At 50.4% G+C, this 27,855-nt stretch overlaps 1 protein-coding gene across 3 annotated transcripts in view; it reads left to right on the top strand.

Annotated features, from left to right (window-relative positions):
• The window catches only part of HDAC4 (histone deacetylase 4), a 319,199-nt gene that overhangs the window by 165,558 nt on the left and 125,786 nt on the right, over positions 1–27,855 (top strand). For all 3 annotated transcript variants that reach the window (XM_053597110.1, XM_053597111.1, XM_053597109.1), the window contains exon 4: positions 26,388–26,632. In XM_053597110.1, coding sequence (XP_053453085.1) covers positions 26,388–26,632 — 245 coding nt within the window. The remainder of the gene's footprint in view (positions 1–26,387; positions 26,633–27,855) is intronic.

Genomic DNA, 27,855 nt, shown 5'->3' with positions numbered 1-27,855 from the left:
AAATGAGACTTTTCAGTGTATAATACATTTCAAGGAATCCTTCAGAATGTTGACAAATGTGAGAATAGTTACTCTGCAGTTAAAATTTCCACGTGTCCCACTTGGGTGTGTCTGAGTCCGGGTCTTGCGATTGGGGCTAGTGGGACCCAGAGAGGACGTGAGCCTGGGGGGAGACGGATAAGGATGTGGAAACCCTCCCACCCCTCTTGGCTGCTTAGTCTCGTTCTGGTTTGCGGCAACCCCCATTGAACACACAGAGGCTTCTAACATTGTTGGTTGCAGCTATGATTTTCTTCAGAGGATTTCCTAAAACGATCACACTCTTCTCCTGAGGTGGCTTCAGTTGGCACCAGGGAGTTCCTTCCGGCCTCCCAGGGTGGCTGCATCTGCTGTCCGAGGTCCTCTGCTTCACCCGACATTTTACAGAAGAGATTGGGCTGGTGTCCTCATCCCCCAGCCCTTTCCACTGTTTATATTTCTGGGTCATGTTCTGTGGTGGGATGGAGAATTACGGCCGGTGCGATGTGGTTCTCAGGGGACATGCCGGACACGTGGAAAGTAGCAAGAAGAGGCATGGACGGGTGTGAGTCCCTGTGCCTCACTGCGTCTGGGAGCGCCCTGCCAGTGCCATCGTGAGTTAAGTCACAGGACTGCACCCAGAGGCCTTTGTGGTAAGGAGACACTTTCCACCTTGATTAGTGGTGACAAGTGTCAAGTCTCTGGATTTTATGTTGTTTTCTAGGGAAAGAAATTGGAGCCAGTGGGGCAATCTGGTTGAGGCAGACCTGCACCCTCTCTGAATTATTGCAACTTCCCGTGCATCTGTAATTACTTTCCTAAATTTAAGTTAGTGGGAAAAAAAACCTATTCTTAAAAATATGATTTATCTCTAATTATCTATCAGTGAGATATTTCATTCTGTGGAATTTGAAATAAAGAAAAAAAGGATCATCATTAGATGAAATGAAATTGCTGCTGCTGGTGGTCGTCGAAGCTGGGTTGGCATTGGTCATGTCCTTTCTTCTGGTTTTATGTGGCACTGAAGGTTTTCATAATGAATTTTTATTTTTCTAGAGATAGGGTCTCACTCTGTTGCCTCAAGACATCCTCCTGCCTCAGCCTCCTTAGGAGCGAGGACTGCAGGTGGGGCCATGTCCTGAACACGCAGACTGGCTCCCGAGAGCCTTCCCCTGTAACCAGCTCAGACGAGCCTCCGTGCTGTGGGTCCAATCACTGCTTCTTACTCAGTCTCTCTGATTAATCTTTATTGTCTTCTTTCTCTTTTTTTCTGGCATAACATATGATTTAATTTTCTAGTTCTGTTCCTTAGTTTTTGAGTCTAATGCTTAGTTTATATGTTTGGGTTCCTTTTTGAATTACTTAAGTATGTAAGACTATGAATTGATCTCTGAGCTCAACTTGGGGCCGTTCCTGAAATTTTTGATATGTGATATGTTTGTTATTGTATACAGATTTAGAAGTATTTAAGGAAGAGATGCTCAGCTTTCCCATAGTCAGATTTTCACCCCACCTGTTTAATTTCCAATTCTGCACTGTGTTCACGTTGCACCGGCCATAATTCTCCATCCCACCACAGAACATGACCCAGAAATATAAACAATGGAAAGGGCTGGGGGATGAGGACACAAGCCCAATCTCTTCTGTAAAATGTCGGGTGAAGCAGAGGACCTCGGACATTTGTGTGCACACTTGGACATTTTCTGTGTTCTTTATGTGGCCTTGATTTTTGTAAATGTTCCATACAGGTTGAAAAAAGGGCATGAATTATTTCATGATACAGAGTTTGAAGCACAGGTGTTAGCTTGGGGTGTTACTCGTACCGTTCCCATCCTCTGCGTTGGCTTTGGTGTGGCTGCTCTGCCACGAGCTTACATGGCAAGGTCAGCTCCGCTGCTGGGACGTCTGTTCGTGACCTGCTCTTCTGCATTCTGTGTGTTCTGTTCTTTTACTATAAGGTACACAATTAATGACACTTACGTCCTATGTATAATTGTCTCCTTTACACTTACGAAATGGGCCTGTGACTTCTATAGTATTTCTTTGTATTCATTCTTTGTCATTTGATACCTTGACCTGACATTTTGGGTCATCTATTTGCCAGGTGGGTTTTTTCCCTCCCATTCAATCTGAGTCTTTTATTCCTGATGCTTTTTAAAAAATTATGTTATCTATCTATCTCATTCAGTTTTGTTTCTTATTCAGGTTGATAATGTTTATGTGACTGTATCCCATTTGTATTTGGTGACACAGCAGACATATTCATTTCTAAGGTTTCCTCAGTTTTGTATTCTGTTTTCTGCTTTTAATGCTTCTACTTTTTTTTTTTTTCCTACGTCTTTTCCCGCAGGGGCTTCCTTGCCTATGCTTTGGTTTACTTTGTGTGGCTTGTTTTCCTGCCGGTGATTTAGAGGCTGTATCCTCTTTTTATATCCTATTATGGAACATGGAGAAGTTTAGTCTCACCTACACAGACCCGCTCGTTCTGGCAGCCCTGGCAGTGTCTGTCCCTGTCCCCAGACAGGGAGGGTAGTTGGCACACTGTGCTGTCACCTGTTTCTCTTTCACTTTCTCACTGTGTAAGTTGCAGTATTATTTTAGTTCTGGCAATTCTCTTTATAACAGATAAATAATAGATTACTGTTTATTGATTTCCCTTAAAATGGTTATTGATTTATCACTGAGAAAGATGAGAAAATGAATACCTTGAGCTTCTTCCCTTCAGTTTTGGTTTATTTGATTAATAACTTTGAGTATCTATCGCCAAGGGGAGTAGAAGGGCTTCTTGCTTTCTGAGAACTTTTGAAAGCAGTGATGCCGGTTCCTCGAGGCTCCCTTCTGTCTGTGCTGTGTCTGCACAGCCACGTGGAGGAGCGTCTTCCCTCCCCACCCAGGGACCACGGCCAAGGACATAGCCTTGGGTCTTAGAACATCTCCCCATTGCAGCTGAGACAGTGTGGCCAAAGAAGTTCCATTTTCCTTAATAGAGCTTTGGAGGTTCAGGATTCTATACTGGGGGGAGGGGAACTGGCCTGGAATGGAATAATCTACCTTTTGCTTCTTTCTGCTCTTCTGCCCAGCCAGGGCTTGGTCATTTAGAAATGGTTGAGAATAATTCCAGGCCCAGTGCAGCTTCTGAGCGTGCTGAGAAAGAACAATGTGAGGCAGGGAGCCCAAGGCATCCCTTTCTTACTGGAGTGCCCACAGTGAAAAGGGTTGGGGGGATCAAGTCACCCACAGGAAGGAGGAGGGGCCTGGTGGGGACAGCTTTAGCCCCTTGGAAGGAGGTGTTCAGAGACTTGAGTTCCCAAAAGGGCATTTGGTTCAAAAAGGAACCACTCACGTGTTCCTTATATGTGTTCGGCATCAAATTTTTTACACTAAATGAAGCCTTCACTATAGAAGATTTGCTTGGTTAGCTATGGGCCAGGCGGTCAGTGCACCTGTGTCCAGGGCCCGTGGGTGGCTCTGCCAGGCTCCTGACACGAGGGCAGGGCTGGGACCCGCCAAGTTGTGGCTCCGAGCCCATGCTTGCTTTTCCATAATCAGTTGGCCTTCCCACTACTAGAGCTCAAACTTTTTAATTTTTCAAATTCTTTTTTTCTATGGCAGTAATATTCTGCAGGTCTTGTTGCTGGCTTTTCACAAAGTTATTTTTAGGGAAGCTAATCCACAGTTTAAATACTTAATCTGCATTTCCGGAGTTTAAGTTGCTAGATGCTAACATTGTGGTTAATGCCCTGAGAGCATCCACCTGTTGTCCTCATCACCATTAGGACTGTTTAAGGGCAGTGAGATTAATACATCCTCTTTTAGGACAATTAATGACCAAGTACATGGTGGGGGGTGGGGGAAGGGGAGAACAGAGAGAAAGGGAGGGGGGAGTGGGGTCTCAGTGTGTGACACACCTTTTGGGGGCAAGACATAATATAAGAGGGACTTTACCTAACAAATGCAATCAGTGTAAGTGGTTTCTTGTACCCTGAACGAATCCTCAACAAAACAAACAAACAAACAAACAAATCCTCTTTTAGAGCCAGTGTTTTTTGGAGACATTTTTTCTCCAGGAAGAACATTTTATGCTTGAATGGAATTTTCTTTATAAATATGACATACATACATATATACACACACGTGAGCATGTGTGACTGTGTGTGCATATATATATATAAACGTGCAGTTTTACATTCACTGATGTGGAAAATGTTCATAGTAATTATGAGGCGAGAGCTGTGCAAGATACCGTCCAAAGTAAAACACATAAACTATATAAAATGTAACCATATGTACATGTATATATTTAAGAGTCTGCATATTTGACTTTTTAAACAAATTAGGGTTGAATGTGTTAGAAATGTATTTTTAAAATAAATTTGAGTTCATGATATGAATATTGCATAATGTTTATGAGTTGAGTCAAAGGTATAAATACTTATTTGAGATCTGTCAGCCAGACTGTGTTACCAGACTGCCTTCCAGAGGAGTCGGACCGCTGTCTCCCCAGACCCTGTTCTGCCGCGCTGTCCAGGGGCTGTGCCAGCTCCCACTTTCTTCTGCTGCTGCCGGTCAGTTTGGTTTGGGGTTTGTGTTGTTGATTTGGCTGGTGGGGTAGGAAGCCATCACCAGGAGACCTAGAGAGAATCCAGCATGTATTGTGGGAATGTCTCCAGTGTTGTTGCCCTTGGTGTCAGCCCAGGTGTGCAGCACCATCTCTCTCTGCGCCTCACCTTGCCCACTCCAGAGCCAGAGCACTGGGCGTTGGTCTCTGCCGCCATCCCCCACTAATTCCCAGTGAGCTCGGCGCGCGCACCTTGGCCTGTGGGTAGCCAGGTTTCTGGGGCTCAGGCTCTTCTTTTCCTGGTTCCCAACAATGTGTTCTCAGCTTTGGTGTTGGATCCCACGAAAGTCCTGGCCCTTATCTTGCATGGCCTCACCAGGGTTTACACACAAGAATTCTCTTCTTCCAGAGGCCCCTCCTCCCAGCACCACGTGCTGTGCTGTCTACACCAGCCCCCCACCACATGCCCTGGGGCTGGGCTCACTTCTCTCCTCTGTTGGACCACTGTCTGCTGATGGTCTTACACCATCAAACACAGGTCAACCAGAGCTCAAACCCCAGCTCACCTTGATGCTGCCATTTAAATTTGGGGCCCCAGCCTGGATCTCACCTGGATTCCAGATGCTGGAGCCAGCTGTCTGTTCCAGATCCCCAGCTGGGATTTAATGGGCATCTCAGATTCCACACATCTGAAACCAGATTCCCAGTCTTGCCCCAGGACCTCAAGTCTCCCGTAGCCTCCCCTGACTCAGTGGCATCTCTGTACTCAGGGCCTGAGAGTCACCTCAGCCCAGTTTATCTCTGTCCCACACATGTCCTGTCAGCCATAGCGGGCAGCTGCCCTTTAGAGTGTGTGCAGAAGGGGTACCATCCAGTGATGGAAATTTCTAAGATTGATTCACAGTAATGGTTGCACAACTTGTTAAGTTTGCTAAAGAATTGTTGAGTTGTACATTTCAAAAGGGTGAAACATAAAATATGCCTTACTAAGCTGTCAGAACATGTGCAGAGCCTGGTACTGCCCAGCCAGCTCCACCATAACCAGCTATTCCCAACTACCAGCATCCTCACGGGCCCCTGTAGTCCGCTCTGGGAGCCGGAGTAGGTTTGGCAGAGTAATGCCTCCCACCGGAACATCCATCCCCTTATCCTCAAAACATATGACTATGTGGCCGGGCACGGTGGCTCACACCTGTAATCCCAGCACTCTGGGGCCAAGGCAGGAGGATCCCTTGAGCTCAGGAGTTCAAGACCAGCCTGAGCAAGAGTGAGACCTGTCTCCACTAAAAATAGAAAAATAGCTGGGCGTCATAGCAGGTACCTGTAGTCCCAGCTACTGGGGAGGCTGAAGCAGGATTGCTTGAACCCAGGAGTTTGAGGTTGCTGTGAGCTCTGACACTACAGCACTCTACCCAGGGCACAGAGTGAGACTCTGTCTCAAAAAAAAAAAAAAAAAAGTGTGACTGTGTGACCTACATAGCAAAAGGAACTTTGCAGATGGGATTAAGTTGGTGGGTCTTGAGATTGTCCTGCATGATCTGGGTGGGCCCAGTGTCCTCATAAGGATCCTGCTAACAGGACATTTCCAGGGGCAGAGGAGGAGATGTGTAAACACAGCAGAGGCTGAGCTGAGAAGCGTGGCGGCTTTAGAAGTGCAGGAGTCCGGGGACAGAGTTTCCCCCAGACTCTGGAGAAGTGCAGCCCTGCTGACACCTGGAGTTTAGTTCCATAAACCCGGTTTCTGGCTTCTGGGCTGTGGAACCGTAGAATATAAAATGTGTGTGGTGTTTTAAGCCACCAGGTTTATAGCAGTTTGTTTCTTGGCCAGTCTAGCAAACTAATGAACAGATTCAGCTCTTCACTCCCCGTCAATGTGAGTGGAGCAGTTTTCTCTTCCTCTGCGTGCCTCAGTTTACCACGTCTGTGGTATGAGACCTGCAGGTGGTCAGTAGCATCTACTGGTCCTGCTTCTCCTTAGTGCCTGCCATGGTTTCTGGGATCATCTCCGTCACTGGCTCCACCCGGGGCCCCACTGTGCACCACAGGGCAGGGCCTCCCTGTCCTCAGCAGACCCTCTGGATTGCTGCAGAAGACGCCGGGAGGCAGCCCGTCAGGAGGCCATGGGTGCCATTTCTGTCTCAGTGTGGACCGTCCTAAGTCTCCCAGGGTTTTCTCAGAGTGGTCCCTGTGCTGGCATTCCTAGCACAGGCATGTCACTTTTGTTGCTGGACAATGGTTTAGGCCACTATCAGAGCTGGAAAACACAAACCTGGTGCAAATACACAGATAAAGGCTTTTTGGAATAGAAAATAGATGAGTCTCCAGATCCAGGAGAAGCAGCATGTTTGGGGTGAATTTGTAGGGCCCAGATTCTTTCTCCCACAGAGCCCAGTCCTCCAGGGAGCGGCTGAATTCCGAGAGTAGGGCACGAGGGACTCCATACCGTGCACTGGCACCTGGTTGCTGCTGGACAGGACAGTGTTTTGTAGAGTATGTTCTTTTCAGCCTCCACTGAAGATGCGTGGGCGGTGCTTCTGCCAAAGAGCAGCCGCTGCCCCGTCCACCACGTGGCCCAGGGCTGCCCCTGCCACCCGCCCCGCTCTTACCCTCTCTCTCCTAGTGTTGCGTCCACCACGTGGCCCTGGGCTGCCCCTGCCACCCGCCCCGCTCTTACCCTCTCTCTCCTGGTGTTGCATCCACCATGTGGCCCTGGGTTCGGGGCTGCAGGGAGCATAGAGAGCAGCTTGCCTCCCACCCCATTCTCTAGTGGCCGAGTGTGAGGGGCCCCAGGAAGCAAGTGAAGAAAATAGCTAGAACCAGGCAGCTGCAGAGACTAGGAGCCTCCGTCCTGACCTGGTTCTCTGTTTTTCCAATCAGTTTTGTCTAATGTTTGCTGATCATGTGTGGACATTATCTGAGTGAGGCCAGCAAGCACTTTGGTCATCTTACCTGGTCAGGTGGTGGTGGCAGGGACCTGGCCACTTGCTCAGGGTTCTAGATGCCTGTTGTCCTGATCTCTTCACCCAAAGAGGAGCCTCTCAACTCCTTCCGAGGGACCTGGGCCAGCTACCACAGTCCTGAGCCCTTGGTGTGGCGTCCTTCCCTGCCCGCTCTAGGCCAGCACCAAAGCAGCCACTCAAGCCCTCAGCCCCATGTCACCAAGCCTGGGGGATGGGAGGGAGAGTGCGTGCATGGGGGAGCACGGAGGGATGTGGCGCCACATGCTGACTATAGCTCACCCCTCACTGGCCCCCGGGGCCCCTGAGCCATCTTGGCTTCCAGACCATGGCTTCAGCTGTCAGATCAGCAGTCTCTCACCTGCTTCCAGAACTCTATGGCCAGTCTTCTTGTGTGAGCTGTGTTTTTGGAAAATTTATGGATTTTTTTGTTTTTTGTAATTTTGTTTTTGCTTTTTAGTGCTCTTAGCGTGAGGGCTTTAGGGGGGAGCAAGACCAGGGTTCCTCGGCCTTTGCTCTTTACAAGGAGAGGTTCTTAAAATCTCCAGAATGAGATGAAATCTCCCCTCTAAGCTTCATAGGAGGCTGCTGTGTATTAAGACCTTTTAAGCTTAATTTCACAATTTAAATTATGTTTTACTCCTAATACTCCAGAATTTTATTTTATTTTATTTTTATTTATTTATTTGACAGAGTCTTACTCTGTCACTCTGGCTAGTGTGCCCTGGCACTGTAATTCAATCTCAAACTCCAAATAGCTGACCACCATACCAGGTTAGTTCATATATATATATATTTTTTCTTTCTTCAGTTTTTGGCTGGGGCTGGATTTGAACCCGCCAACTCCGGCATGGGGGCCAGCACCCTAGTCCTTGAGCCCACAGGTACTGCCCTAGTTTTAATATTTTTAGCAGAGACTGAGTCTCACTCTTGCTCAGGCTGGTCTAGAACTCCTAGCTCAGGCAATCCTCCCACCTTGGCCTCTGGGATTACAGGTGTGAACGATGAAGCCTGGCCTCTTAGTCTTTCAAAACTGGAGGTGGGTTGGTTTTTGCTGCAGAGGTCCCAGCACCCTGGCCCCTCTGCGTTCCAGGTGCGAATTCCATGTCGCTCATGGAGGGATGGTCCTGCTGCACCTGCTGTGTCCCTGGGGAGTCAGGACCACAGACTTCTGAGCAGGCAGGCAGTCCCTGGAGGGCATGCTGTCTTTCCTGATGACAGGACATTTAGGGGAAGTAGAGGGAGACACCTCTCTGTGCTTCTCTGCAGGGAGCCCCCAGCCGGGTCACAAGCCACTCACCGACACTGGGGACGGGCATGCCCTGCCCTGCACTGTGTCTCCTTGGTCAGCACACAGTTCAGGGTTACCTCTCTGACCTTCATAGAGTGGGAGTCGTACAGACAGAGATTTCTACAGCTTGCTTTTTCTCTTTTAACTCAGCACTGTTCTAAGACTCATTCACATCCTGCTAACTGCACGTCACCCTCTGAGCATGGCACTTGGTTGCTCTGTTGACGTGTCGTGTTCCTTCCACCTCATGCTGCTGGGTGGCTGTTCAGCGACTCCGGCTTCCGCTCCGCACAGCAGGCGGGCTGTTGCCTAGAAGGCTCCCTCTCATTGGTGCTCCTGCACCCACTCCCTGCCGCCTGCCCTCCCCAGCACTGGGGTGTGAGGCGTGCTGAGTTAGTGGTCTGACTCCCCCTTCCTGGGCTGCTGTCTGGGCAGGCACCTTTCCTTCCCTTCCCCTGCTGTGAGAGTCCTCCTGGGAGAAGCTGTTGACTTTTGCCATTCTTCTGTTGACTCATCTTTTTCCCACTGACTTACAGGAGTTACTTCTATTTTATTTACAGGTGCTTTGTCAGTTTGTGTGTGAAAAGTATCTTCTCCCAGGACTCAGCCTTTCACTTTTTAAGGCTGTCTTGTGAGTGGCTGTTCTTCATTTAACTGGAGTCACATGTATCAGTTTTGTCTTTTATGGTAGGAGGTACTTTCTGCACCTGCTGGTTTTCTATTCCAGTGATATTTCCTAATAGTGTCCTCTAAAAGATTTTCGAGTTTGAGTCTTAAACTTGTGTCATTGATTTTAGGTGGTGGTGTGAGTAGGGATGAGTCCGTACTTGTTCCTTCCGTAGACACTGGTTGCAGCAGGCATTCACTGCCGTCCTTTCCATGGCCATCCGCAGGGACCAGCTTCTCCTGCTCCGGGATCAGCCCAACTACTTGTGGGTTTATTCTTCCACGTGGTAGTGTTGTATAGTCAGCTTTTGAGGTCATGAAATATCTCTCCTGGGATCTGTAGATTGTTTGGAGAGAGTCACGATGTTTATAATAGTTAAGCCTCACTATCGTTGAGTATGAGCTGTCTCCGCATTAATGGAAGTAATTTGAAAATGTCTTTCAACAATATTTTATCCATAAAGGTCTCTCCCAGGTTATGTTAGACTTAATTTTAGGTACCTTGTGTTTTTTAAAATATTATGTTTTCTACTTGTTGTAGTATATTGAAATGGAGTTGGATTCCTTGTTGATCTCTCCCTGGTTCTGTCAAGCCCCCTGCACTTCTGGTTCAGTGGGGAGGAGTTCTGAGTATCAGAGTCGAGGTCAGGGCCACTGTGCTTCTTCCCAGGCGTCAGCGCCTCCTCTCCTCCCTGCCCCCCACCCCGGCAGTGTGGACTGGAAGCTTGTCGTGTTCAAGGTTCACCGTCAAGTTGTCTCTTATTCCCAGTTTGTGGAGAGCTTTTATAGAGTGCTGGATTTTACACATGCCTATTTTCATTATGAAGATGATCATAATTAGCGCAGTGAACCACATTTACAGGTGCTCTCTGCAGATGCCGCTTCCTCATTCTGAAGCTCCGCTTGCTCTGGTCTGTTATCTTTTGTATATAGTCTGCAAGATGAAGCTTGCTAATTGTTTATTTGGTATTTGAGGGACTGTATTCACGACTGAGACTAAAATCTTTCTTTTTTATCTTATCTTCGTCTAGTTCTTCTCTTTTCATGGGATGGATGAGCTCAGAGGGGCTGCTGCTTTTTGTGTTCTCTTAAAAAATCTTGTTCAGAATTAATTAACTAGTTGAAAGTTTGTTTTCATCACCTTAGAAATAATCTTTGTGGAAAATTTTTGAAGTATTGATTCAATTTACTGGTTATAGGGTTATTCTGGTTTCTATTTATTGTAAACTTTGGAAAGTTATATTTTTCTAGAAATATGTCTACTTTATGCAGGTTTTTAAAACTTATTGATGCATAGCTGTTTTTGAGGGGTTTATTTATTTATTTTTTTTTTATTTATTTATTTATTTTGAGACAGAGCCTCAAGCTGTCGCCCTGGGTAGAGTGCTGTGGCATCGCAGCTCACAGCAACCTCCAACTCCTGGGCTCAAGCGATTCTCCGGCCTCCGCCTCCCAAGTAGCTGGAATTACAGGTGCCTGCCACAACGCCTGGCTATTTTTTGGTTGCAGCCATCATTGTTGTTTGGCGGCCCAGGGCTGGATTTGAACCTGCCAGCTCAGGTGTATGTGGCTGGCGCCTTAGCCGCTTGAGCCACAGGCGCTGAGCCTAAAATCATTCTTTTTTTTGAGACAGAGCCTCAAGCTATCGCCCTGGGTAGAGTGCTGTGGCATCGCAGTTCACAGCAACCTCCAACTCCTGGGCTCAAGCAATTCTCCTGCCTCCGCCTCCCAAGTAGCTGGGACTACAGGCTCCTGCCACAATGCCCAGCTATTTTTTGGTTGCAGCCATCATTGTTGTTTGGCGGGCCAGGGCTGGATTCAAACCCACCAGCTCAGGTGTATGTGGCTGGCGCCTTAGCCGCTTGAGCCACAGGCGCCGAGCCTTTTTCTTTATTTTTTAAAATCTCTGTCATATCTGAAGTTAGGTGACCTTTTTAACTCCTAGTGCCTTTCCCCTTATTTTCCAAATCACTCTTTTCAGTAGTTTGCTTTATTATTTTTTTCAAAGAATCAATATTACGTTGGTATTTATGAGTATATGTCATGACTACTTTTCATTTCCTTCATACATTATCTCCTTTCATCTGCCCTCTTTGGATTTTTTCTAGTGTTGTTTTTTTGAATTTGTTAAAGATATATTTACCTTATTAATTCATATTCTTATTGTCAAATATAAACGTACATTTAAGGCTATCAGTTTTCTTCCAAGTATGCTAAGCAGAATCTTGCAAGTTTTTTCATTTGTTTGTTTGTTTTTTGAGACAGAATCTCACTATGTCACCCTCGATAGAGTGCTGTGGCATCACAGCTCATAGCAACCTCAGACTCTTGCACTTAAGCGATTCTCTTGCCTCAGTCTCCCAAGTAGCTGGGATTACAGGTGCCTGCCACAACACCTGGCTATTTTTTTTTGTAGTTGCCATTGTTGTTTAGCTGTCCCGGGCCGGGTTCGAACCCGGCAGGTCCCGTGTATGTGGCTTGCGCCCTAGCTACGGAGCTACAGACACCGAACCAAGTTTTTATATGTAATTTTTTTCAGTTTCTTTCCATTCTTATTATTAACTTATTATTAACTTTTCTTCTTTGGCCCACAGATACTTAGAAAATGTAATTTTTAAAAACTGAACTTGGTATTGTAGGGAACTTGGGGCTCACTGAACATGTAGGGAGCCCTGGTGTTCTGGCAAATGGCCCTAGCAAGGTCACACCTCCTTCCAACCCCGTCATTTCACATCAAGGCATTTTATCATTTTGGTCTACCTGTGCCAGTGTCTGTCTCTCTAACAGATGGGCATGTAAGTACAACACTCTTTCTGTATTTGTACAGGATTAACAATCTTCCATGTTATCAGATCTTTGTATGTCCCTAATGGCATTTAATGGCATTTAAAAATTAAATGTTTTTAGTTTGTTGTTTTACTCAGGATCTAAGCAGTGTACATAAGTGTGAGTGGCACCCACAATAAAGTCCAGAATCTGTGGGTTCTTGCCCTACTTTTTTGTTAAGCCTTACAGTTTAGCTATTAAAGATACCATTCTGGGTGCTGTGGCTCACGCCTGGAATCCCACCAGTCTGGGAGGCCAAGGCAGCTGGATGCTTGAGCTCTAGAGTGGAGACCAGCCTGAGCAAGAGTGAGACTCTATATCTGAAAAATAGCCAGGTATTGTGTTGGGCACCTGTAGTCCCAGCTACTTGGGAGGCTGAAGCAGGAGGATCGCTTAAGTCCAAGAGTTGGAGGTTGCTGTGAGCTGTGATGCCCTGGCACTCTACTGAGGGCAACAAAGTGAGACTCTGTCAAAAAAAAAAAAAAAAAAAACCAAGCTGTTCGTTACCCACAGTTTTTTGTATTTATTTTATCCTTTTTGTTTGATTTGAGATGTTCATTTCTTATCTATGTTTCCTACAAATTGGTAGTTAAATCCAGAGGTTTGATGAGATTCAAAGTTGATTATTTTTGGCAAGACCTCATAGATGTGGTTGTGCCCTCTTGCGGGGAGGTGACCACTGTGTGTTCAGTTACACAGCTGTGCTGAGAGAGGTGTTTTTTTCTTCTCATTAAAATTCTTTTTGATTGCTCCTGCTGCAACTTTTACTCTGATTTGCAAGTTACATGCTGTTTTTGGCAGGTAACCGTGACATGTTACTATCTGAACTTAAAATATCTGAGGTTCCTACTTACGCCCCAACCTCCCAGACCCCATGTGTCATGAGCACTGTGCCAGGCTCCCACACTCCCCTCCTGCCTCTCCCTCTCTGCAGTAGTTAAGTCCTTATTTGGGGCCACTCCAGAGCTGCCGGTGGTGTGCTGCTCTTCCTGCACCGGGGAGGGGCCCCTCCAGAGCTGCCGGTGGTGTGCCGCTCTTCCTGCACTGGGGGGGTTGTGCAGCCCTCAGCCTCCAGGCCCCAGTCTCTCCTGCCAGTTCCTCACTCTCTCCCGCTCACCCAGACTTGCTCCTTCACTCAGGCTTCATGACCAGGTTTTAAACTGCCCTAGTTTTTTGTCTGTATCAGCACAGAGGTACACATAGTCCAAAGCTAAACATTTCCCAGTCCCTGGAGGAGGAGCTGCCTCCTTCACGTTAGGCGTAAGGGCCCCAGGTCTCACCATAAGCCCTCCTGAGCACCTGTCTGAGGCGCAAGGGGTCTGGGCCCATCTCTTCCCTGAAAGCAGGAAGGAGTCTTGGATCACCGTGGTATTGGTGCACTGATAGCAGATTGCAGGGATCGGTTTCCCTGGGGTCTGTTGTAACCTGCCTGTTGGGTGCCTGTTCTGGGCACTGTGCCCCAGGCCTTGCCTCTGTGTTCTAGAACCTTCTGCAGAGCACCTTCCCTGTGGGGCCTGTCTTTCCTAATCCAGTCCTCGCTAAGTCACCACGCCTGCCCTATGCTGCTGTGGCTGAGGCACAGGGTCCTGCTTCAGTATGAAGGGATGGCCTACATTGTGGTCAGCTGTCCCTCTGAGCACACAGTGCCAGAGGCACCGTGATGCAAGTGGGCAGCAGGGTGCTGGGCGTGAAGGAGAAGAGCTGACGGGCTCACAGACGCCACCGCACAGTGTTTGGAAATGAGGGGCCCTGCCCCTGTGGGGTGTTCAAGTCACCTAAGGCCTGCTTCCTTTTCCTGTTCTCTTCCTGCCCCTCTCCTCTACTACAGAGATTTTTTTATTTCCCTCTGTGAACCTGATCTGAACTCCTGAGAAGCTGTGGTGGGGTCAGGATGAAGGGGGCCAGTGTCTGCTGCTACCTCTGGATCACAAAGCACACAGCTCCCACTCCCTGGTACCTGGCGTGCTGGAGAGCCAGTCCTCTGGCATCTCCTGATGTTGGTAGTTCATTTGCTTCTAGGTCTATTAGGACACACAGCCCCTCACCTGTACCCTCTGTGCACAGAAAGGGGTCAGGGCCGAGGCAGGTGGGCTGCAACCAGGTCCTACCCGTTGTTTCCTCCTGATGCCTGTGGGTAGGGACGGCCCCTCTCTGGTAGCCTGAGTCAGGAGGTAGCTGCTGTATCCAAGAGGTTGATTATTCCCTAAGACACAGAAGTGAGTAGAGATTTGGTCCTCATGCCAAAGAACTCATCCTTCTGCCGCCCCAGTGGAGTCCTCTATGACCCACTGGCTCCAGCCAGGTAATAGCTGGTGGAGACCCCCCTGCCATCTTTCCCTGTCCTCCCCCTTCTAGGGAAAGCAGTCCTTAGACACCCAGTCATGAGTGTTGGGAGAGCCCAGGTCTGCTCCAGTTACAGCCATGTAGCTGAAGGACCAGCTGATTCATAGCGACTGGTGACCACAGAAAGGGAACAGGTGCTGCTGTTCTGTTCCTTTCTCCTTTATGTTCTGAAAGTATGATCTCTTGCTAGGTTTTTCAGCCAGACTTTTTGGCTTCTAGTTAGGGTACAAAATGGCCTTTTCCAGAATCTGGGTATAACCAGAGGCAGGGTCTTGCTCTGCTGCCCAGGCTGGAGTGCCATGGCTTCTTCACAGCTCATAGCAGCCTCCCACTCTGGGCTCAGGCCATACCCTTTCCTTCGCTGGGACTTTGGTCACTCCTTCTCCCCAGGTGGCTGCTGCCTCTGCCCTGTGACTGAGAGCCCCTGCCGGGCGTGTGCTGTACTGGCCTTCTGCCTGGACCTGGGTGTGGCGAGGGCAGTGGGGCCCAGCCCCTTCCTTGCCTTTTATGTGTTCAGCCAACAGGAAACAGCAAACATGCCTCCTGTGTCCCTCCTGGGTATGCTCCTGAGCACCTGGCCACCGGGTCCTGCTGGTTATCTGGCTGTACTAATCACACTGAAAACCCAGCAACGTTAGGACTAAGTGAGGCCAGAAGACAGAGGGTCCAGCTGGGAGGGAACCATGCTCCTGCCTCTCCTTGGCACAGATTTTCTGTGGCACACTTCCCCCATGAGGAGCGCTCCGGGTTCAAGGCGTGTCCTCCTGGGGCCAATCCTGGGCTGCACTGTGCCAGCTCCCGTGAGCAGCAAATGATGTCCTGCCAACATCCTGATGGGCAGAGGTGGGGGTGCCATACCATACCAGCATCCCCCACCTAGATTTGAACTCACACCCAGCCCCAGCATCTGTGCTGTGATCATGGCTCCCCTCTGCCTGTGTCTCTGTTATCTGTCTATGAGAGGACACAGGTGCCTATGGGTGCAGGCCATTCTCGTCAGGCTCCTGGGAGATGCTGTCCTGCTGCCTGGACTGAGACACTGGGACTTGCTGGCCCCATCCCACCTCAGTGTCTCCCGAGGCCTGCTTGCAGGGATGTGGGGGAGAGGCGTGTGTGAACGGGCAGGCCTTGGGCAGCACGCCGCCTCCCTGTCGGGGTTCTCTGCTCTGGCAGGTGACTCAGAAGCTCCAGGGAAGAGCCTCAGTGCTGTCTGTCGGGGTCGCCTTCCACCCTCCTGGGGCACTTGCCTCAGCTTATGGCCAGGAGTTCACGCCTCGTGCTGCATATGGTCCACGTAGACTGTTTCTGCCAAGAAGAAACATTTGAACTGTTTGGTGGAGGTGAGGATGCGCTTAGGTGGTAAAAGAGAGTGAAGCAGAGCAGCACCTGAGTGAGCTGTGGGTCTTCGTTCTTAGCAGTGAAAATCACATGTCGGGCCCTCCACCTCTGGTTGGCAGACGGGGCTTGGCGGTGCTTCCCTGCTGTCACTGGTTCTCCTGGTGCCAGGTAGATGGGGACACCAGGCCTGGCTGTGCTTCTGGGCTAGTGTCTCAGCTGCCAGCAGCTGGGCACATCCTCGGGTACCTTGCTTGCCCCAGGAGCTTTTCAGGAAACAGAAAGTTTGTTCTCAGAGTACCTTGACTGCAGTGCTCTCCAGCAAGCAGTAATTACGGGGGAGGCCTGGCCTTGTTCATGACCGAAACCAAAGCCTGGGCCGCAGGGAGGGAGCCATGGGGTCGGGCAGGCCACTGGAGGTGGGGCAGGCTCTCTGGTGTTTGTACAGAGAGGCTCTGAGCATTTCCCTGAGACTGAGACCATCACAGTCTTGGAGACCATCAGCTGCAGTGCAGGGTTCTCACACTTAGGGAGCCCAGACCTCTGTGGCCTATTGGGGCCCACGGGGACACAGGTCATTGTGCAGGGTGGGGCCGGGGCCCCTGCACTGTTCCTAAGTCCCCAGTGCTGCTGACACCCCTGGGACCTATGATCACCTCCCCGGACCTATGATCACCTCCCCGTGCTGTCTTGGCCTTCCTGTGAGACCAGCCTCCTCTCACTGCCCCTGCAGGGCAGGATGGGTTCTGGGCCTGGAGCACTACTTGGAGCCGGGCAGGTATTTCACACTGTGTGTACCCTGTTTCCTCCCTTGTCCAGTGGGGTTGGGAGTGATGGGTTTATACCCTGTGGGGTCATCAGGCACTTCAGTGAGTTGACACAGACCCACACGGGCCGCCTGAAGCTGAGGAAGTGCACGTCAGGGAGAGGCGGGGGCATACTCTCCCCGACCACACCGCTCAGGGCTCGTGGGAGTGTCACCTCCGTTCTTGTCTAGAAGGCAGACACAGGGCGTTACCTGGGCCTCACTGTGTTCTGCGGCCAGGTTGACTTCTAGAACCATGCACAGAAAGACGATGAAAGAGGGCTGCCGTGGGCTCACTCTGCGGTGAGACGTCTCTCTGCTGCTCAGCAGCAGTTCAACACCTTCTCGTACGTGCCTCTGTAAAGACCACTGGATATTATATCTGTACTCATTTCTTTATATTTTTATTTCATTTGAATATAAAACAATACAAACAGCCTCTTATTGTACCATGTTGTCTTATTTTTATATTTCAAGTGTAGCTTATAGGGAATTGTTACCATAAGCTTGTTTCTTTGGCATTGCCTGTATGCGTGTGAATAAGGCAGAGGAGAGATCCAGACACACTCACCCCACGCGGACAGAGGCAGGGCCACTCGGGGGGTGTTCATTCCCTGCAGGATTTTTTAGATCTTTAAATTTAAAAGTACTTGTGACTTCTCCCCTCATGTCTCCTTCACACACAAACACACGCAGTGTTAAACGGAATAATTGTATTCAGTTAAGAGTACCTGTGGGGAGGATGATATTGCATATAAATCACTATTTTGGATGGAACTTGACTGCTACTGTTCCGTCCTTTTGAGTGATAGTTTTAATAAGTTGTACACCCCGAAGTTCCAGGGGGAGAGGTGGCAGATTGAACACATGGATGTGGTTTCTCTCACTCCGGAAATACACAGGAACTCCAGGAGGATCTATGGGCCGAGAGCCTCTCAGTCTGATAACGGTGCTCTCCCCAACACCCAGATTTTGCTCTCTAGATACTACTTCCCACCAAAGGCACCTACACAGGAGTTGAGAAATGAGTGAGAAGAACCTAGAACATCTCGCCTCAGAGACCACGGGCAGGTGCAGAGGGACGCGGCTGATGGGAGGACCCCGCTGGTGCAGGACGAGACTGAGCGTGTGCAGTGACCGCAGTGGGCCCTGCTCGTCGGGGCGGTGGGAAAACAGCCCTCTCCATTGCTCACATGTGGAAGATGCCGGGGGAGCAACTCACTGTGCTCAAACATTGGCAAATAAAGAGAGTCAAACATTATTCTGGCTTTCTGTAAAAAGATAGTTGATTTTGGATCCTTTCTCGTTATAGAAACAGTGCAGCATGCGTGGAGAGGGGAGGATAGAATGAGAAGAGCTCTATTTATACCCCCGTGGAAGACTCCAGGCAGTGATAATCGTTAGCTGCTAACAACAACCAAAGTCATCCTGACAGCAGGAGCTCACTCAGGTCTGCCTGGAATCATAGCTGAAGCTGACCAGGACTCCGGATCAGACTACTGGTTTACACAAAAACAAAACAGGGAGCTCGTAGGCCACACCCCACAGTGCCATCAGCAGAGTGCAGCCAGCAACATGCCCACAGAGCATCCAGACATACTCACCCCACGCAGACTAGGCAGGGCCATTCGTGGGGCATTCATTAGGCCCCGAGTCCAGCTGAGAGACTGGGGCATGGGCAGGAGCCCTGGTTTGTAGAGACTGTAAGGGACGCATCAGCTGACTACAGTGTATGGGCCTTGTGTCTTGATGTGTGAGACTATCCAAAGTATAGGGACACTTTCTGGCTCTCTGATAATACTGTGTGGAATCGTTGATTCATTTGGGTCTATGATGACGTTTGATCGTACTTGCTAAAGATTCACTTTTAGAGACGCTTGTGGTGTACTCTCCAGTGTGAGGCCGCAGTGGCCAGAGTCTCCCATCCAAGCAAGGGGAATAAATGCGGGGCAGGAGAGGACATGAGAGCAGCTGATTGTACTGTGCTGCTTTTGTGTATTTTTGAAGTTTGCCATAAGAGTTAAATTCCAGAGAAAGATCATAAGCTCACAAAGCTGGGGAGAATCAAAGAGGGGCAGCTTTGCAGCAAGTCTGGAGTCTGGAAAGCAAATAGCTAAGTCACAGTGGACTTTACCAGAAATGAGATACACAGCTCCTTCAGAGAGCTGCAGTGCGGCGCTCAGCGCAGTGAAGGCCCGTGGCCGCACGGGGGCCAGAGGCAGTCAGGCCACCACCTGCCCGGCCTTGGTGACTGCTCTCCTCCCCTCCAGAGACTGGAAACCCCAGGGCCTCTGCTTGGGGACACAAGCAGGTTGAGGACATGGGTGCTGCAGCACGAGCTGGGCAGTCACTGTGTTAGTGAGCAGTGCCTGGGGCAGGACCTTCCCTCAGTTCTCTGAGGGCTACACGTACTCTCAGGCCTGTGGCGGGGCGGCTCCTGCAGGGGGAACAGGCCAGCTTCAGGTGCAGAGCCAGCTCCAGGCCCCTCTGGTGAAGCTGAGCATGGAGGATCCCACGGCACGTAAGGGTGGTGCTGGCCAGGACTGTCGAGACCAAACATACAGGATTTGGAGGAAATGGAGTCTGTGCAGAGCAGGGAAACCCTTTAATAAACGAGCTTAGAGAAGATATTTTACTTAGGAAATATGAACAGCATGACATAAGAAAGAATATCAGTGGGCTTGGCCCTCTGAACATGGCTTTGGTCAGTTAAAAACAAAACCTCGATGAGAAGGTGAGGATACGCATTTAAGGAAATCTCGTATGAAGATGAGCAGGAGACAAAATCAGACGAGGTGAGAATGGAGAAGAAAGAATTGTTCCAGGAAGTCTACCCCTAAATAATAGTTCAGGAGGAGAAGAAAGAAGACAGGAAATCTTCAGTGAGACAACTCAGTGAAACTCCCCTGGACTGGAGGATGTGAGCCACCACATCCAAGGACCAGCAGGTACCCAGCAGTGGGTAAGAGAAGACCTAAACCAAACCGTAGCTTTGAAATTTCAGAATGCAAGGGACAGAGAGGAAGACCTTACAAACACCCAGAGAAGAAATTGCAGTCACAGAGCGGCTTCGTGTGCCACTGCCAGTCTCAGGAGCAAGCAGACAGTAGGGCAGTGTCTGGTGTGTCAGGCACGGGGCGGCAGTATGTGTTTGGAGGCCAGAATTCCCTATTGGCACGCTTCCTTTTCCCAGACAAACTGGAGCCTAAGTTCCTGAAGGTGAGAGGGGAACCAGGAGAGCTGAGGTCAGGCAGGGCCACGGGGAGGGCCCTGTGGGGCACCCACCAGAGCACACAGTTCAGCATGGTGGCAGATGTGCCCGTGATGGCCCTCACTGTCTGGACCTGAAGACATGTGGCCCAGGCCCTGCCCGCCCTTCCTTACCTCCTGCCTCAGTCACTGAGGATGCTCCTTTCTCCAGAGAGATCATCTGCATTGCCCATCCTGACAGCACAGGCAGCCAGCACAGAGGCAGGAACTTGCCCTGCCCCTGGTCCACATGCCTGTGTCCCCCCGCCCCCACCCCATGCCCAGGTTGGGATGGCCCTCAGCATCCTGGGCTTACACAGGCCTCACTCCAGAGAGGGCTATTGTCAGCTGCTCCAAAAGCTGGAAGCAGATTTGGACTCAGACTGACCTGTTCCAGAAGGTGTGTCACCCACTGGCCTCAGTCTCAGAAAGCTGAAGAGTTTGTCCTTAGGGCTGGGTGTATATAGATGTTGCAACCACAAAGAAAACAAGAGGAGGCCTAACAAAGTGACAGTGTTGTTGGCCGGCAGTGGGAGGGGCGTGGCCCAGAGAACAAGTTCCAGGTGTGTGTGTCAACACTGTCCTTTGACTCAACATGGGTGTTCTTCAGTGTGGACGCCGCATTCCACAGTAACAGGCCAACTCTTCTGGGATGTCACACTCCTCGCCCCACACGGGCAGAGCAGCAGTGTAAGAGGAAATCGTGACAGCTGAAATGTCCACTATTTTCCCCTCGCTCTGAATGAGCCATTCTCTGCTTGGAGAGGCCCTAAACCCTGGCTGTGTTTTCCAGAGAATAGTGCTTCTTTCTCTTCCCTCTCTCTGTGACGGCGTGGCATGGTGACATGAAAAGAGGACCTGATTGATGTAATGGGGAATCAGTGTCCTTCTCCGTGACCGTTTATGTACAGAGAGAATGACCAGGAACTCATTCGCCACACAGACTGCCCGTGTCTCAGTGCAACTCTGAATGTGGTCTTTGTGCCCTTGCTAACGTCATGAGCCTGATTGTATTAATGTGTTTCTCAAGGCACAGCCTATAAAAGCAATTTTCTGCACTACCATAGAATATTCATGAGAATACAGGCTTTTTTGTTTTGATGCTGCATTCTTTAAGTAGAGAAGATTTTATTGTTTTCTTCAGGGAGCTTTGGGTCAAAGAATGGCGCAGCAAATTCTCTTGGAAACTCATGGCATTTCAAACGGTTTTTGATACAGAAATAGTACAAGTCACTTCTGACGCACCCGCCAGCACCCGAAAGCCTGAATGAATGGGGACATGGCCCTCCTGCAGCTGCCCACCCAGGGCCTGCTCCCGCCCACCTCGCCCCCAGTCCCAGGAACAGGATGAGAAGGCAGATGTCTCAGGGGCCAGGGTGATCTCCTTGCCCTGCAGAGGCCCTGAACTCAGAGGGCAGCCCAGGTGCCTGCAATCTTGGTGTCTTTGGGCAAGACTGGAGTCTCATGAGGCACTTTTGAGTTTCAGGATGGTAAGTCCGGCACGCTTACCTCTCTTTCTGACATGTAGTGAGCCTGGAGGAGTTGCCTCAGTGGCGCAGTGGTGGCGTTCTGCCGAGGACAGGGCAGGATTGTGTTTGGCCCAGCACAGGTAGGTCCAGGTCCTGCTGGCAGGGAAGGCGCCTGGCCTCCTGCTGGTGTTCATACAGAGGAAGCCAGGGGATCCTCATTGCAGAGGGTTGCACTTGTGGGGGATGCTGAACAGGGGATGCCGTCCCTGAGGAGACCTGCCCGACCTCCCCTCGGGGATTCCTCCTGAGCGGGGCCAGGGTACTGGGAGTGTGCTGGGCTGGCCACCCCACAGTGTGAGGTTTAGGAGGAGCCTGTGAGGGCAGAGCGTGCACCTCAGCCAGTTGCGGGGCCACCTGTGGCTTCCATTACTTCTGCCACACTGTACGTCTTTCAGCCCAATTTACAAAGATGAAGTTTGAATTAATTTGAGGACCCATACAATCCTCCAAGAAAACAGCTTACAGAAGAGCTTAAAAAAATTAATGTTTTGCAAATTAAAGCTTGACAGATTGGATGAAAAAGAGAATTGTAAAATTTTTAAAAATCAACAATAAAATCCCCTTTCCTCCGTTCTATCTGCCTCCGCAGGTGAGGCCCCTCGGGAGAAATCCCATCTCCCAGGTGCTGCCGCCTCTTACCCCAGCGAGGGCTCTCCTGTACTGTGATTGTGGGGCCCCAGTGGGACCCTGTGTATTTCTGAGACTCCCAGGTGGGGGTACCTGGTCAGTGCCAACCACCTGGCCAGGCCTGCCAGGGGCCTGTGTTGTTCTGGGAGTTTTAGGATCTTCCGCATAGACTCCATCTAAAGATGTGGTTTCATGGGCTTTTGCAAATGGTGTTAGCCTCATTTCTGGTAGGTGCTTTGGACCAAATGTTAGTTTGCATTTCCTTAAAGGATGCCCTGTATTCCAGACTCAGAAGCATCATCTGAATAAAGAAAATTACTCCCAGCTGGCTACGGTGATGCACAGAGCACACTCCCTTCCCTGCCTGTCCACAGGAGGCACCGACCCAGCGGCCCAGTCCTGGCCCTGCAGCTGCTGCTGCTTCTCTTGAGCCCTGCTCTGGGGCTGCACTGTCCTCTCCGCCACCTCCACCCCTGGGCGTGAAACGTGACCTCAGGGCTCACTCAGACAAGGCCACGCCAGAGGTGGTGGGCATGAGCTGCCACCCATGGCTCACCTGCAGGTCATTTCCCGTTACCACCTCTTCACAGGTGGAAGAGGGGCGCCTGTGCACGCACTCAGGTGGCCCCTGTGTCTCGACAAGATGCATCCTGTGGTCACTTCCCCAGCTCCATTGCTTAGCTGGGCCCTCCGAGCTGCACTGGGGTGTCCCAGCCACCTGCCTCTTCAGGGAATGGACACGAGTGGAAACGTTGGGCCCAGCCTATTTTTGAAGTCATTAAAATGGGTACCGTAAAAGTTGTTTTTGTTCAGTCTTTAACCACTAGACACTTGGGATGGCGCCCCTCTTCCACCTGTGAAGAGGTGGTAACGGGAAATGACCTGCAGGTGAGCCATGGGTGGCAGCTCATGCCCACCACCTCTGGCGTGGCCTTGTCTGAGTGAGCCCTGAGGTCACGTTTCATGCCCAGGTCCAAGTGGCGTGGTGCTTGGGAAATACTGCAGCTTACAAAACGTGAGGCAGTACAGGGATTTTACTGCCGCTCTGTGCTTTGTTCACTCAGACAAGAAGGTCATTCTTACCCAAGATACAGACATCGGCATTCCAAATAAAGTGGTGACAACCTCAACCCACCGTGGGTGTGTGTGCGCATTAACTTAGAAACACACAGTTACGTTTATCCCTAGACAGCAAAAGGCAGGGTCACCTGCTGAGCATATTGGCCAGTGCGGGAGGGGGATAGGGAAGCCCACAGGCCCTCGAGTTGCTGGCTTTCTTGACGGGCATGTCCAGCAGCATCACACATGCTAAGCAGGTGGCACGGGACCCACGCCCCATCTCCAGGTGGCTGATGGAGCTTCCCTCCCTGCCTCTGTGAATTTTATTCCATAACAATCTGAAACAATGCATCAAACAGTGGTGTTTTATAAAACTGGCATTTGCTCATACATTTTTACCATTTTGCTATATTTTACCTTAAAAATGATACCAAGGGAAAGAGGAGTGTATAAGCCCCAGTCTTCTCCTGCACGTGGCATGGGGCAGGCCCCTGCCCCGGCCCGGCTCATTGAATCCACAGCTTGTGTTTACAGAGTTTTCTCCCCTATCAATCAAAAAGCTTTTGCTGCTCGACACCTAATTAAAAAACAAAAGGTGCATTTAGACGCGGGAGAGAAGCATTTAGCTGTCATCTCTCTCCACTGCTAGTAACATGGGAGAGGATCCAGGAGAGAAGCATTCAGCTGAGCTGCTGTCTCTCCACTGCTAGTCACCCTGGAGAGGATTTGATGTAAAACAGAAACAGGTAGCCAGGGGTGCACTGTGGGATGTGACCAAATACTGAGTATTTTCCTATTGCGTTGTGGGAGTTTTATCTCTTTTCACTGAGAAAGTATCCTGAGCTGCTCACTGTGGCCCAAGGCTTAGGCACACACCAGCTTCAAGGTACTCTGGGCTCCATGGCCTCTCTCTGCCCATCCTGGGAGGGGCAACCCGGTGGGCAATGTGGCCTGGTTAGGAACCAGGGATTGGCTGTGGACAGCTTTTAGCAGAGAAGATGGTGATTTCAGCAGAGGAACCTGAAGGACCCTCCATCCTGGGCACCGTCCTGGACTCTGCCACGCCCTGCAGGTAGAGTGATCACCTTCTAGTCAAGGACACCACGGCTCGGAGAGTTCAGGTGATGGTCCCCAGCTCCCAGCACTGGGCAGCACTGGAGATGAGAACCTAGTTCTCTTGTCGGAGCAGAGGCCACCTCCAGGCAACATTTTTCACCCCTGCCCGTCAGAAGAAGGCCAAGTCCTGGGTCTGGGTCCTCTAGCACTGAGGGGGCTGCTTTGCTCGGAGCGGCGGTTGCCACTTACGTGCTATTTGTCTGGAATCGGTGGGTTGAGAGTGAGGGTGCACTTTTTCTAGGAGCTGGGCTAACGCCTGGTTTTAGGCCATCCAGGTTCGGGTAGAGAGAGGTTCTTGAGCTGGTGGTCAGGTTCTAGAACACAAGAGTGGACTTCTCTCAGGGAGGCCCAGAAAAGATCAAGCACTTACAGTACTAAGGCTGGGAGTGAGGAGCTGGGCTTGTCAGTAGCCCTGATTCCTTGGTCCAGGCTCCCCTTCCAGCCTTGAGCCCCTGCCTGCCCGAGAGGAGGCCCAGCTGCTCCCAAAGCCACGCCTCCTCCCCAGACCCTGCCTCCTCCTCTCGGTTTCACCTTCTTTCTTGGGCTGCTCCTTCCCCTGGGCTCTGCCCATATGTGATAGATGATGAAGAAATGAAACAAGGCTTGCATGTGAAAACCGTAAATTAGTTTCATAGTAGGGCTGAGTACATTGGGTACTTTTTCTTCCATTCTTGAGATACTTTACTAAGAAGAAAATGTTCCAGCTCCATCCATGTAAACATGAAAGAGGTAAAGTCTCCATCTTTCTTTAAGGCTGCATAATATTCCATGGTGTACATATACCACAACGGTACATGTGAATCTTAGTAAATGTGGAAAGTAAAGGTCTTAGCAAAATAACTAAGAAAATGCCAGGAAAGCTATGTTAACTAGTGTGATGAAAATGTGTCAAACGGTCTATGACAAGTGTATGGTGCCCCATGATCATACTAATGTACACAGCTATGATTTAATAAAAAAATAAATAAATCGGAAAAAAAAAAAAAAGAAACAGGCTTGCAGAGGTTTGGGGAGGTGACTTCCAGGGGCATCCCCCGGAGGCAGCCTCTGCAGGCCAGCAGGCTGGTTGGGCTCACACAAGATGATGTCAGCAGAGCTGCCCATTTGACAAGTGCCACTGGAGTGTCACCAGGCCATCCTAGCAGCACCTGGCACAGAGTGAGTCCATGTACACACTCACTGTGTGCTCTCCACACATAAGCCTGCTGTGACAGGAGTGCACACATCGAGTCATTTGTATTATTGTGTAAAATCTTTGCATTTTGCATTACTTTCTCTCTTTGGCTTGGTATTCATTTGTAATAAGGACCAGGATTGATTTAGCTCTCTGTTCCTAGTCAGAATCACTCCTGGCATTTTTTCGGTAGCACAGGACCACAGTGCAGGAAATCCACTTCTTTGTGAAGTGCAGAAGCGCATGCCCTGGTGAGCACACTTGTGCTGCAAACGGCGCGCGTCTCATTGGCTGTGCTCGGGTAAACACATTTGCCAGGGGCACCCTCTTCGCCATGGAAACTGGCTCTTGGTGGCGAGCCTCTGTCTGGACCACTTCTGGAGCACACACTGTTCTTGTGGTTCTTAAACGCAACTCTCCAGGAGCTCTGTTGCAAGCGCAGGAGAGGGGAGCAGAGCACAGTCCTGCCTGCCACAGGCTTTCTGCCTTGGCCAGCTGGAGCCTTTTTCTTTATTTCTCCCTTTATTGATGTTTAGCAGTGACGTGAGAAGGCATTTCTGCCTCTGATAGGTTCTTTGAGAGGGCAGGCTCCCCTTCAGGAGGGTGAGAGGGGACAGGAGGTTTGCGGAGTGCATGTCCTGCCCTGATCTGTGCTGGGTTTTGTGATTTTCACACTTAAGGAATGGAACCCTTAGAAGCTTCTGGGTCTTGAGTTTTGAGGCTATTGGGTGGAAGGGGGAAGACCTGTCCAGGTCAGCTGTCCTCCAGCCCATGGGCTCCGCAGGTCAGTGTGGGCAGCAGTGACCAGCTCTCCCGTGCTTTCTCTCCCTGCAGTGGATGTGGCCGCAGCGCTGCCCCTGCAAGTGGCCCCCCCGGCAGTGCCCATGGACCTGCGCCTCGACCACCCGTTCTCGCTGCCTGTGGCAGAGCCCGCCCTCCGGGAGCAGCAGTTGCAGCAGGAGCTCCTGGCACTCAAGCAGAAGCAGCAGATCCAGAGGCAGCTCCTCATCGCTGAGTTCCAGCGGCAGCATGAGCAGCTCTCCAGGCAGCACGAGGCCCAGCTACACGAGCACATCAAGGTGAGTCGTGGAGTCACAGGGCTGGGGGGCCACAGACACCACCATGCCCTTGGCAGCAGCATCCTTCTCCTGAGGGTTGTTCCTGTCCCCAGATGTGGCACTGGGGCTCACGTACAAGGCATCTGTACTTGATGTACATCTTACTGTGACGTCACACTGAATGGCAGGCACCAGCATGCTCTGCAGCAGGGCAAGGTTGAGGTGACTAGTGCAGGGTGGGCGGGGCAGGGCGTAGCAGTGCGGGTGGTGGGCGGTGCAAGGAGGTGGTTGGTGTCGGGAGGTGAGCAGTGCGTGGCAGTGTGGAGCAGTGTGCTGCTTTGTAAACTCACAGTGGAAGCATATTGAAAGTAGAGGAAATGTCTGTCACCTAATTTCATCTAAAGTTTGTGCACAGATCAAAAATCTCACCAATGGCAAGAAGCACTGAAATGCTCAGTGTTGCCTCTGGGTGGTGTGTGTATAAATTATTTGTATTTTCTTCTTGAGATATTTCTGTCTTTTCTCACTTTTTCTCATTGATCTTTTATAATCGAACAATGATATTTTCTTTTAATTTAAGTGGAGTAAGTAAAAACTAATGAAGACCTTTTTTGGTACTTACTCTCTACAAATATTTAACCTGATACCAGGTTTGAAAATGAAGTGACGTGGGAAGAAGTATGTGTTGGCTTAGAGGCGTGCAGCCTCGTCCTGCTAGGTGGCAGGCTGGTTATGGTCTGTGGTTGTGTGTTCTCGCTGCTGAGAGCCACAGAGAGCAGCACTGGCTGATGGAAACGTAAGGGGCCTGTTGAAACCACGTTGGTAACTTTCACCTTAAACAAAGCAAAACCCTCTGTGAGAATCAGGTTACATGAGGTACGTGTTGCTGGGTAGCAGGATTACCCCCACACTGAGCAACTTGAAACAACCAACGTATCGCTTCCCAGTGACGGGACTCCGGAGCAGCCTGGCTGGGGACTCTGGCTTGGGGTCTGTCCTTTGGATGGCTGTCAGGGATGGGGTCTCATCTGAAGGGGGCAGGAGGATCTACTTTCAGGCCCCCTCGCAGGGCTATGGGCAGGAGGCTTGGTGCCCACCTACAGAGCAAGCAGTGGGCAGAGACACCAAGGCCAAGACCGAGGCCACTGAGCCCTCTGCGGGCCAGCCACGGACGTGGTACTCTGCCGCTTGTTCTGGCCATCGCGTGGACTGAGCCTGGTGTGTCGTGGGAGGTACCCAGATGG

The sequence above is a fragment of the Nycticebus coucang genome, chromosome 7, assembly GCF_027406575.1.
Source record: "Nycticebus coucang isolate mNycCou1 chromosome 7, mNycCou1.pri, whole genome shotgun sequence".
Classification (NCBI taxonomy): domain Eukaryota; kingdom Metazoa; phylum Chordata; class Mammalia; order Primates; family Lorisidae; genus Nycticebus; species Nycticebus coucang.
Note: the sequence above shows the minus strand (reverse complement) of the source record. Positions and strands in the feature narration are given on the sequence as shown.